The sequence below is a fragment of the Symphalangus syndactylus genome, chromosome 6, assembly GCF_028878055.3.
Source record: "Symphalangus syndactylus isolate Jambi chromosome 6, NHGRI_mSymSyn1-v2.1_pri, whole genome shotgun sequence".
In the NCBI taxonomy this organism is placed as follows: domain Eukaryota; kingdom Metazoa; phylum Chordata; class Mammalia; order Primates; family Hylobatidae; genus Symphalangus; species Symphalangus syndactylus.
In genome coordinates this window covers 41,943,171-41,956,229 of record NC_072428.2, presented here as the reverse complement: position 1 = coordinate 41,956,229, position 13,059 = coordinate 41,943,171, and the positions used below count along the sequence as shown (strand labels likewise).

The following is a 13,059-nucleotide window of genomic DNA, read 5'->3' as shown; positions in this document are numbered from 1 at the left end:
GGAAGATAATTCCATATCAACATAATTATACTATCAAGTACAGTGTATAATTATACAATTTTTTCTTTTTTTTTTTTTTGGAGACAGAGATCTGTCACCCAGGCTGGCGTGCATTGGCACGATCTCGGCTCACTGCAACCTCTGCCTCCCAAATTCAAGCGATTCTCCTGCCTCAGCCTCCCAAATAGCTGGGATTACAGGCACCCGCCACCACACCCAGCTAATTTTTGTATTTTTAGTAGAGATGGGGTTTCATCATGTTGGTCAAGCTGTCTCGAACTCCTAACCTCAGGTGATCCACCTGCCTCAGCCTGCCAAAGTGCTGGGATTACAGGTGTGCGCCACCATGCCCAGCCAATTATATTATTTTTACTGGTCTTCAAATAAATGTGTGTGTGACTTTAGCTGTTTTCAGTTTCATCTTCATGGGGTATCTGTGTAGGTATTCACCTTCCTCTACAGTTGGGTTTCTATATCAGGAGCACTTCATAGAAAAAGTTTAAGAAACACGGACTTAAGTAAATATTCAAGAAGTCAAAAAACATCAAACTGTTTCACATCCACTCCACCTGCTGAACGACCAATGCTGACTTTTAGATTCAAACCCTAAGGCACTGGAGAAAAGGAATAGAGCTACTAAAATAAGTTTCACTAACACTTGTTCCCTTAAGAAACCACTAAATTAAACACAATGAGTAATCAAGCATCATCTTGTGATAACAGATCAATTTTAATTCTAGCACCTGAAACTATACAAGGGTATGCTCTATAAACTTCATGGGACTGTTGTACACACTTGATAAAGTGACAACTGTGCAATACCACTTAGCATCTCAAAATCAGGAACATACTATTGAATTGCTTAAACACAATCCACAGAATTAAAAACAAAATCAGATGCCATCCACAGTTATACTAATTATCCATTAAAAGCTTACACTTAATACTTGAAATAACAATCAATATCTAGCAGGGAATACTGAAAGTGATTTCAGAGTCTCATCCTGTTGTACTCTATTGGGAAGGTTTCTTGAGTAGATATGTGACTGGCCAAAGATGGGTACAACCAAGACAGACCAGCAAGTAAAAGTTCTACCACAGTTTCTGTAGTTTCCACTTGTTTTTCTTTGTCAGTTAAAAGTGAACAGTGAGAATTAAATACTTATCTTTACATATACACAAGGTATGCTATGAAAGCATATCTGCTTACAAACATATAAAAATACTTGTTAACTAGTTTGATAAGAAAATAATGTATAAAAGTATATAGCAAAAACATTAATCATCTCTGACCCCGGAAAGATCAATTCCATATTTTATATTACATCAAACAAAAACAGTTTTAGTTTTTTGAATCCCTTATCCAGAAATACTTGAAAAGGAAGACAGAAATTATTCATTTTTACCCTTAGCGTGGCTGTGAAAAAGAGTTAAATTAAAAAATCAAGTACACTGAAATGTCTAAGTCCTAAATGAGTCCAAATATTTGACCACGTAGAATATTATCATCTTCAAGAGTAGGAGTAATAACACAGGCTTTTATGAGCAGTTTTTAATCCATAAATACAATAGGCATTTGGTATTTTGGCCACCAGAAAACAAAAGTTGTAGTATCAGTAAAGGTCTGAGATGGTTCACTTTTGTAGATTCAATTCAGTGTATTTAAGGTTAACAAAGGCTGACATTGAAATGTTTAAAGATAGGCAAAAATTCACATTAAAAAAAATCCCTATATTTCTATTTAGAGTAACAGTAGGCAGTATGATTCCAAAAGTTAAAAATTATTTCACAACCTGTAGCTTCAGCTTGGCAAACAGCTTAGATTCCAAAACTGATTCATCTCTATTAAAATGTAAGCACTTAAAAAAAGAGCATGTCTGTATATATAGACATATATTTTAAAGGAATCAGATAATCTTTGAAGCAGCCTTAGTGTTTCCTTTAAATTTGTCTGGAAATGACCATTGTATTAGCTTCACAGAAAGGACTAGCCAGCTTCTTGGTCTAAGGCTAACATGGTGATCATTTGTCTAAGGCTAGAAAGGTACCAACAAGATGTAAACTGAGGAGAGGAAGAGAAGATGAGGGCTTTTCCTGGCAGTTGGTAGCTAAAACTGAAGGGATTCTAGAATATGACACAATGGCAGCCTTTCTTATCTTTTTCTTTCCGTGTTGGTTCTGGTGAAGGAGGACATTCCTGCTCTTGAAATTTCCTGTAAGATAAAAAATTCTAAAATATAATTGCCTTCTTGGTAATCTAGTATTACAAACACAGGTTATTTTTTGTACAAGTTCACTTTAAGTGCATATTCTTTTCAATGTTAAACTTCAACAAGGGAATTTCTCTTTCCTACCCCCACCAAAAAAGGGCACAAATGCGTCAACACCAGCACAAGCAGAGCTGTGAAGCTGCTTTAATGGATGAGTCCTGAATCAGACGAGATACCAGACTCAGTAATCTCTAAGTTCCCATCCCAATTTGAAATTCCATGACTCTAAGGTATCCTTAAGAATAGATTCATCATTAGAGTGCAATATAAAATTAATCTTACAAGGTATGCAGGTCTTATCTGTGTTCTGCCATTTTTTAAATTCAGTATTAGACAAAGTTAGTTGACCTAGTCTGAGCCTCAGTTTTTTAGAAGGGAATAATGGAAACCTACCTTTCACGGCTATTGTGAGGATTAAAGATCTTGTGATGTTAAAATATATCTAATAGTTCCTGGCATTAAAAACAAAACAAACAAAAAATGTCCTCTACTTGCCCCCTCAATCCTGAATTACTGATGGATAAGGAGAGATCCTAAGAACCAAAACAAAGCACAAAATTTCAAAATGGCAGTCATAATTATTTTAAGAAGGCACTGCCTCATCAGTTGCTTAACACTAAAATGGAACTGGAATGGGAAAGGGGGGTAAAATATATATAACATAAAATTTTCCATCTTAACCATTTTTAAGTATACAATTTGATAGTATTAAGTATATGCATGATGTTGTGCAACCATCATCACCATCCATCTCCAGATCTCTTTTTCATCTTATAAAACTGAGACTCTGTACCCATTAAAAAAAAAAATGGGACTGGGATTTTTAACAAACTACTAAAAAAGAAAAAGCTATAACCTTCACTTTTTTTTTCCTCCACAGAAAGATAATGCCTTGGCAAGGAGCTAATAAGTAGAAGATCATTGCTCAGCTGTCAATTTACCTTAGATACAAAATAAATACAAAGCCCAGGCACGGTGGTTCACGCTGTAATCCCAGCACTTTGGGAGGTCGAGGCGGGTGGAACACGAGGTCAGGAGTTTGAGACCGGCCTGGCCAATATGGTGAAACCCCATCTCTACTAAAAATACAAAAATTAGCTGGGTGTGGTGGCAGGTGCCTGTAATCCCAGCTACTCAGGAGGCTGAGGCAGAGAATTGCTTGAACCCAGGAGGCAGAGGTTGTAATAAGCCGAGATCACACCACTGCACTCCAGCCTGGGTGACAGAGAGAAACTCCGTTTTCAAAAAAAAAAAAAAAAAAAAAAAGCAGCCCACTTCACATTCCTATCAAACTGTCTAACTAGCAGAGAATCCCAGATCTACAGAGCAGAGTATGAAACAGGGGCCAGGCACCAAGACCCAAAATAATAAATAAAATCCTACTCACTAAAGCAACTTCATCTTTCTCACCCACAAACGTATCTAGTAATTCTATCAGACCTCACCCAACACCTTAAGCTTCCTGGAACCCGTTAACACTTTTTAAACCAAAAGACCCCCTATAGCATCAAACAGAAAAATTATTTGTTGTGTGGGACATTATACTTCACACCTTGCAGGATTATTTTATCTCTACTACCTGGTTTACTCATAGCCTGGCATGAGCTGGATTAAAAGAAAGGTAGGAGCACAGACTCTGGAATCAGAGATTTGAATTAAAGTCCCAGTTCTGCCATTTAATATGTCTTAACTTTCAACAAGCTATTTAACTTCTTTCTCTGTACCTCTGTTTTCTCCTCTGAAAGTGAGGATAAAACAGTATTTAGTTTATTGGGCGAGAGTGAGGATTACATATAATAATACATGTAAAACATTTAGCACAGAAGCTGGCAGAGATTACCATGCAAAAGTTAGCTGCTGTCATCACTATCTTCACACCATCACCCCCTTTGGAAGCAGCATTTATTCTTATCAAAATCCTATGTGTACTTTATACTTCATAATTAAATTATATGTTATATTCTAGAAGTGCCTAGAATATGTACTTAAAAATTGTAATGCACCATGTGCATTAATCCCTAGAAAGGAATCACTTCTATATAAAATATCCTTTCTTACTAAAAATAATTAATAGTAATTTATTAAAACACACTTCTAGAATGTGTTTTGCTTACCTGATAACCCGGACAAGTTCATGGAAAGCTTGATCTACATTCATCCTAATCTTTGCTGATGCCTCCATGTATGTTACCTTAAGTTGCCGTGCTAACTGCTGTCCTTCTTCCTGCGTTACCTGAAATTCCAACAGTTACGTTTATGGTACATTATTAACGATTGGATTTGCTCCATCTAATCCTGGCCACAGATTGTGCTAATAATTCAGCCAAGAGGCCAAGTTGTTTTATCGTAAGATGAAACAACAGACTTAATAGCTCAAGATAAACTAAAGCCCACCTCTGCAGAACAATGCAGAAGAACATACCTGTGATGGAAATACTAGCCTACAACAATATTTCCAACTAGAGATCACATAAAAACTATTAAATACAACAGTAATACATTCTGGGAAGGGAAAGTGTAAGGTGCTATTAAAGCATACAACCCTGTCAGGGAGATCAGGGAAAGCTTCCCTGAGGAAGTGACATTTAAGCCAAGAAGATAACAGAGTATGGAGTTGAGAGGTGGAGGGTGGGGGTGTGAAGAAGTATCCTTGCCAGAGAAAACTGAATGTGTGAGGCCATGAGAGTGAATGGGCTTTCCAAGAACTAAAAGAAGCATCATATAGCTGGAATACAATAAGCAAAGAGAGAAAATGGCAAGAGGTGAGGATGGAGAAAAGTGCAAGCTTCAGAGGCCATAAGGTCTCTTCATCATTGCATTCCCCAAAACCTGATGCACAGGTGACACTCATCAATATGTGGGGAGAAATGAATTATGAATGCAATCACAGGCCCTCACAATGCCTTATATTTTGGAGATCAAGGAAAGGTGGCATAGCTGATTGATGTATAAAATGGCAGGTCAGAATAAGAAAACATAAACTGAATGTGGTTCCTACATGTTTTAAATGTAAGGATTTGAATAGTAATCTTTACTAAAAATTATTAAACTCTATTACATTTACATTTATATAGTGGGGCTTAAAATTATATTTCTGAAAACAATACCTTTTATGGCTATTTTTATCACAAAAGTAAACACTTGATGAAAAAATTAGAAAAGCCAAATTGGTGAAAAAAAAAAAAAATCAAAGAAAATTTAAGAACCTATCAACCATAGAGAACCATGTTCTTTTGGTCATTTTTCAATGATACATCGTTTTTACACCACAAAAATAGGATCATAATTTTTGTATATCTCATACTCTGGAAGCATTCTGAACTCATTTATCTAGGAGTTCTTTTGTAAATTCCACATAACCATGTCATTTGCTAATAAAGACAATTTCATTTCTTGCTTTTTGATGTGGGTATCTTTTATCTCCTTTTCCAGCCTTAGTGCACTACCTAGAACCTCCAGTACAATGACATAAGTGGTGACGGGAATACTCTTGACCTATTTTGGATCTTAGAAACAAAGGTAGTTTTTCACCATTAAGTATGCTGTCAGTTATAGAATTTTTTTTTGTAGCTGTCCTTTCTCAGGTTAACAAAGTTCTCCACTACTCCCTTTGTATAGGGCGTTTATCAGGAATGGATGGTGGATTTGCCAAATGTTTTTTCCTGCATCTACTGAGATAATTATATGATTTCTCCTTTTTAGTCTAATATGATGAATTATATTGACTCACTGTCAAATATCAAACCAACAACCCATTGCAGGAATAAACTCTCCTTGAGTGATATATTGCCCTTTTTATATATTGTTAAATTCTATTTAATATTTTATTAAGAATCTTTATATCTGTGTTCATGAGAGATATTGGACTGTGGATTTCTTATGTTTTCCTCTGGTTTGGGTTTCTGAGTGCTATGCTGGCTTCAAATAAGTTGGAAAGAATTTTCTCTCCTCTTCAATGTTCTGGAACACTTTGTACAGAATCAGCAGTATTTCTTCCTTAAATGTGTGGTATAATTCACTGGCAAATCTATCTGGGCTTGAAGTTTTCTTTGAGGGAAGTTTTTAAAACAAACTCAATTCATTTTATAGATAAAGTACTACTCACATTATCTTTTTTTTTTCCCCCTTGAGTGAGCTTTGGTAGTTTGTGCCTTTCAAGTAATATGTCCATTTCATTTAACTTGCTGAATTTATTGGCATAAAGTTGTTTATAGTATTTATTATCTTTCAAACATCTGAAGGATCTAAAGTGAAGATACCGCTCTCAATCCTGATACTGTGTCTTTTCTCTTTTTTATCTGATCATTCTGGCAAGAGTCTTGTCAATTTGACTGATCTTCCAAAAAGCCAGTTTGGGGTTTTTATTTTTATTTTTTATTTTTTTGGTAGAGGTGGGGTCTCACTATGTTACCCAGGATGGTCTTGAACTGCTCTGCTGGGCTCAAGCAATCCTCCTGCCTCAGCCTCCCAAAGTGTTGGCATTACAGGCATAAGCCACTACACTCTGCCAGTTTTTCTTTCCTTTATGGTTTTACTATCTTCCATTTCATTGGTTTTCATTCTCTTATTATTTCCCTTCTACTTACTATGGGTTCTAATTTTCTTTTTCTTCTTATTTCTTAAGGAAGAAACTAAAGGTCATTGAATTGAGACCTTTGTTCTAATACAAATATTTAGTGCTACAAATTTCTCTATACTTCTTTAGTAGCATGCTATAAATTTTGATGTTGTGTTCTAACTTTCATTCAGTTCATAATACCTTGTAATTTCCCTTTTCATTTTCTTGACCCAAGGGTTAGTTGGAATATGTTAATTTCCCAATATTTGGAGATTTCCTAGATACCTCTCTGTTATTAATTTCCAAGTTAACTCTACTGTGGTCAGGAAATTACACACTATCTGAGTAAAATCCTTTTAAATTTATTGAGGCTTACGTTATGATCCATTCTTCTTTCAAAAGAAGGTGCCTTCTACTGTTGTTGGGTAAAGGGTACACTTAATGTCAATTAGGATACGTCGTTCAATATTGTTGTTCAAGTCATCTGTATCCTTACTGATTTTCTTTCTACCTTCCTATCAGCTATTGAGAGAGGTATTGAAGTCTCTGATTTTAAGTGTGAATTTGTCTATTTTTCCTTGTAGTTCTTAACATCTTGCTTCAAGATTTTTGAAGCTATTAGATCACGAATGTTTGGGACTGTTATGTCCTCTTCATGAATTAATCTCCTTATCATTATAAAAACTCTTCTTTATCTCTGGTAATAGTCTTGGCTCTGAAATCTTTGTCTGATATTTATATAGCTACTTATTTTCATTATTGCTAGCCAGGCAATCATGAAAATAATTAAAGTAGCTATATAAATATCGTACTCCATCCTTTTACTTTAACCTTTGTGTCTTCACATTTAAAGCAGATTTCTTGTAGCATCTTGTTTTTTTATTCAATCTAACACATCTGCCTTTTAATTGAGACATTTGCTCAATTTACATTTAATGTGCTCACGGATAAAGTTGAGTCATGTTGCTATTAGTTTCCTATCCATATCATCTATTCTTTGTTCTAGCTGTCTTCTTTCTCTACCTTCTTTTGGGTTAGCTGAGTTGTTTTTATTATTGCATTTTATCTTCTTTGTTGGTTAATTATATATCTGTTATTTCAGTGGCTGCTTTAGAATTTATGGTATACATTTTTAATTCATGACAGTCTAATTCAAATGATACCATACCAATTCAAGTATGGTTTAAGAACCCTACAACAGAGCCAGGTGCAGTGGTGTGTGCCTAAAGTCCCAGCTACTTGGGTGGCTGAGGCAAGAGGATCACTTGAGCTCAAGAGTTCAAGGCCAGTCTGGGCAACACAGTGAGAACTCGTCTCTCAAGAAAAAAACAAACTAGTTAACAACAATATTTCTCCCTCCTGCTCTTTTTTGTTATTAACTTTTACTTCACAATGCGTTTATTATTTTTGCTTTAAATATTCAGTTATGGTAAGAGTAATTTATATTTATCCACATAATTACCATCTCTGGTACTCTGTATTCATTTTCAGATTTCCATTTGGTATCATTTCCCTTCTGCCTAAGGACATCTTTTCACATTTCTTGTAATGCAGGTCTGCTACGGATGAATTATCTTGCTTTTATATGTCTGGGAAAAGTCTTTATTTCATCTTCATTTCTGAAATAAATTTTTGGTGGGCATTGAATCCTAGTTGATAGTTTTTGCTATCAGTACTTAAAAGATTCTGCACCACTATCTTCTGGCTTCACTGTTCAATGAGAGGCAGTAATGACTCCGGCCATCCTTATTTTTGTTCTTCCATATGTAATGTGCTCTTTTCCCCCCAGTCTGGCTATTTGTCAGATTTTTTTCTTTACCACTGATTTTAAGCAATTTCATTATAACATATGTTATAATTTTCTTCATATTTCTTGTGCTCCAGGTTTGTTGAGCTTCTTGGATGTGTGTATTTTTCATCAAATGTGGAAATTTTCAGTAATGACTTCTGCTGTTAATCCCATCCAGTGCATTTTTCATGTCAGACATTGTAGTTTTACTTCTGAAAGTTTGATTTGGATCTGTTTACATCTTTCATGTCTCTAACATGTTTGCTTGATTGCATAAAATACAGTCAAAATAACTGTTTTAATGTCTCTGTCCACTAATTCTATTATCTTTGTCATTTCTGGATCTGTTCCTATTATTTGTTTCCTTATTGTGGGTCATATTTTCTTGCTTCTTTGTATGCATGGGAATTTCTGAGTAGAAGGCTGGCACTTTTACCTATCAGGTATCAGATATTTTGTATTCCTAAACACATTGCTGAGCTTTCTTCTAGGATGCAGTTATTTGGAAACGTGTTATCCTTTCAGGTCATGATCTAGGTGTTTTTTTTTTTTTGAGATGGAGTCTCGCTCTGTCACCCAGGCTTAAGTGCAGTGGCGCAATCTTGGCTCACTGCAAGCTCCGCCTCCCGGGTTCATGCCATTCTCCTGCCTCAGCCTCTCCGAGTAGCTGGGACTACAGGCGCCCACCACCACGCTAGGCTAATTTTTTGTATTTTTAGTAGAGACGGGGTTTCACCGTGGTCTCGATCTCCTGACCTCGCGATCTGCCCGCCTCGGCCTCCCAAAGTGCTGGGATTACAAGTGTGAGCCACCGCGCCCGGCCTCATGCTCTAGGTTTTGTTATAGGGTACCAGAACAGCATTTAGTTTGGCTAATTTTGCCCCACTACTGGGACAAAACCCTTCTGAGTTATACTATCCAATACTCCAAGAAATATAAGGTTTTCTACTTTGATTGATTAGAATATTAATTATTCCTGGCCCTGTTTGAGCTCAAGGTATTGTTCCTTCTAAACTTTAGGTAGCTTGTTCTCCCAGTTTAATATTCTATTCCAAAAATTTAGTGGCCTCAATACAGTATCATTAGTTTATTACACCAATATACGTATATCCAACAACTACTTCATAACTGTTTGTGCCCTGTTGCATTCCAACAGGATAACAGGCAGGTTCTACATAGCACTGGTATATCTAAGTTTATCTAACTTTTAAATTTACCTTGTCTCTCTTCAAAATAACGTATGTGCCACAAGGCTATGCATTTGAAATATAAACTGATCAAGTTACCTGAACAATTAACGATAAGGAAGGAAGCTGAGTAAACAGAAAGCTTCACAGAACCACCAATTTTAGACAGGACAATTTCTATTTTAGGAAAATCTGACATGTGAAATTCCTTCCTATAAAATACCCCTACGCAGTCACAAATTCTGTTTCTTCTTTCTGGGATGTCATCCCTTCTCTCTCAACTCTACACTCTCAAATTCTTCAAGCAATGAAACTTCCCCCTAAGTGTTGGGCTGTTTTGGAAGCACCTTCTCAGAGCTCCCATCACACCCTCTGGTTACCACTGACAATTTCTAACAATACCACGGTAAAATTTTTCGTTTTGTTTTCTTATTCTTTCACCACGTCATCATGTCCTCTGAGGCTGGAAGTTAAGACAGGCTTGTCTTTGTACATCCAAAGCTTAGAAGCGTGCTTAGCAGCTAAATAAGTAAACACGTGTTAAGTAAATGGTGTACAACTAACCAAATAGGTACATTTAGTCTTAAGTTAAAATATATATATATATACACAAAAAGAAAAAGAAATCTCAATAAACTACTTACTTTATTGGGGTAAATATGATTGGGGGAAGGAAATACATGTACTTAGAATTTTTCCGCTAGTTTTTCTGCTCAATTATTCCTCAAAAAGATACCTTGTCCTACCCATCATGCATAACGTAATTCACATAAACAGGAATAGCAACTCACCTATCTTTATACAGAGTAAGAAAAGTTAGGCTGGGCGTAGTGGCTCATGCCTGTAATCCAAACACTTTGGGAGGCCGAGGTGGGTGGATCACCTACGGTCGGGAGTTCAAGACACGCCTGCCCAACATGGTGAAACCCTATCTCTCCTAAAAATATAAAAGTAGCCGGGTGTGATGGCACGGGCCTGTAATCCCAGCTACTCGGGAGGCTGAGGCAGAATTGCTTGAACACAGGAGGTGGAGGTTGCACTGAGCCAAGATTGCATCAGTGCACTCTAGCCCTGGTTGACAGAGCAAGACTCTGTCTCAAAAAAAAAAAAGAAATGTTAATTAATTCACGGTCTACATGATAAAACAATCCTGCTGCTAGGATTATGTGCTTCACTTGTTTTTGTTTGGTTTGGTTTGGTTTTGAGACAGGGTCTCACTCTGTCACCCAGGTTGAGTGCAGTGGCATGGCCACAGCTCACTGAAGCCTCAACCTCCAGGCTCAGGTGACCTTCCCACGTCAGCCTCTTGAGTAGTTGGGACTACAGGCACGTGCCACCATGTCTAATTTTTTTTTATTTTTAGTAGAGACAGGGTCCTGCCATGTTGCCCAGGCTGGTCTTGAACTTCTGGGCTCAAGGGATCTGCCTGCCTTGGCCTCCCAAAGTGCTGGGATCACAGGTGTTTGCCACCATGCCCAGCCATTTATTTGTTTTTAAAGCATGGTTTCACATCACTGTCTTCCAGGAAACAAAGCCAACAAATTTATACATACATTTCTGGTGAAGAAATCTCTAACCACATGCTTGTGAGCTGACACAGCATACTTTTAACTAAGTAGAAATAGCATTGCCATCACCAAAGCAAACAATAAAAGACAAAAAGGACAACACACTGGAACAGAGCCATAGCACCGTGGAAGTTAGAAATCAAAAGAAAACTGAAAGCTACACAAGTAAGTATTTCCTAGAGGCTCCTCGACCCAGATAATTTCATAAAGATACCAAATATTAAGCCTCATCTCCTGGATATTCTGATTTGGTAGATTTCAGCACTTCCCAGACATGTTTTGTTTTAAATAACCAGGGCAAATCTGATGCAACAAATTCACAGAACTACATTTGGGAGCTTCCAGTAACACTCAGCTCAAAAACACAAGTATCAGCAGCAGTTCACAATAGTATGTATGAGCTCATCTAGTACTACATATTTCCAAATAGAAGAAACTATATTTGCAGTGCTCAGAGTTATGTCAAGTTAATGAAGTTTACAGCAGCAAAACTTGTTTTCACAAATATCTATCATGTAAAAAGAATCATCACATTAATATAACATCTTAACTCACTGGCACCCAGATTCATCCACTCAACAAATATTTATTTAGTGCATACCTCTGTTCTATATGCTAACAATAAAGCCTGAACAAAATTGACCTGTCAAAACTGAGAAACCCTCATAGTACCTACACCTACATTCACCATCTAAATTAACCCTTTTAGACGCACATAAGGCACAGCTAAGGCCATATGTGGTAAGATCCTCTACTATTTGAGGAGGGGTTCTTTTTCCTAGGAGGCTGTAGGGGGCACACAGTGGTCAAAAGTACTGACAGATGGGAGTCTGGATTGATATACTTAGCTATCTATTAAGTATAATGAGTTATTTTCTCAAATTAATAGTAACGATTAATAATTAAGCAACTAAAAGGAGGGGAAAAAGAGGGAACAACCAAGGTAAGCCAGGAGAAAGATGATAAAGACAAAAAAGCAAAGACAGTTGATCTCTAGGCAGGGCTGAGTTGAGGACAAGGAACTTGAAATCAGATATATCACGAAATTCCACTGTCTAAGCCAACATACTGTGGCATTAAATTTCAGATTCAAGTGTTGTTACATTTACCTACTTTCATATTTTAGCAAAGGTAAGCAAATCATTTATCTATGTTTTCTTCCTACACCTTTAGCAGAATAAACAAAATGACTGGCATATCTTATGGGACCAGATGGCTGGTAATACTAAACAACCATTCAAATTCTACAGATATCTTATTTCGTTTTTTTTTTTTTTTTTTTTTTTTTTTTTTTTTTGAGACAGAGTCTCGCTCTGTCGCCCGGGCTGGAGTGCAGTGGCGCAATCTCGGCTCACTGCAAGCTCCGCCTCCCGGGTTCACGCCATTCTCCTGCCTCAGCCTCCGAGTAGCTGGGACTACAGGTGCCCGCCACCGCGCCCGGCTAATTTTTTGTATTTTTTAGTAGAGACGGGGTTTCACCGTGGTCTCGATCTCCTGACCTCGTGATCCGCCTGCCTCGGCCTCCCAAAGTGCTGGGATTACAAGCGTGAGCCACCGCGACCGGCCAGATATCTTCTTATTTCACATAAACCTCAGTGACTACTCTGTCTACTGCTGCATGATCACTGCCTAGAAAAGGTGTTCAATAAATACTGGATGAATGGATGGAAGGACAAAAGAAGCAAAC

The 13,059-nt window shown here is 37.1% G+C and overlaps 1 protein-coding gene across 11 annotated transcripts in view; it reads right to left on the bottom strand.

Annotated features, from left to right (window-relative positions):
• Positions 1-711: 711 nt before the first annotated feature.
• RRAS2 (RAS related 2) overlaps positions 712-13,059 on the bottom strand; it is an 84,627-nt gene continuing 72,279 nt past the window's right edge. For all 11 annotated transcript variants that reach the window (XM_055282352.2, XM_055282350.2, XM_063641074.1 and 8 more), the window contains 2 exons: positions 4,385-4,503; positions 712-2,213 (listed from right to left, as the gene is read on the bottom strand). In XM_055282352.2, coding sequence (XP_055138327.1) covers positions 2,126-2,213; positions 4,385-4,503 — 207 coding nt within the window. In that variant the 3' untranslated portion in view covers positions 712-2,125. The remainder of the gene's footprint in view (positions 2,214-4,384; positions 4,504-13,059) is intronic.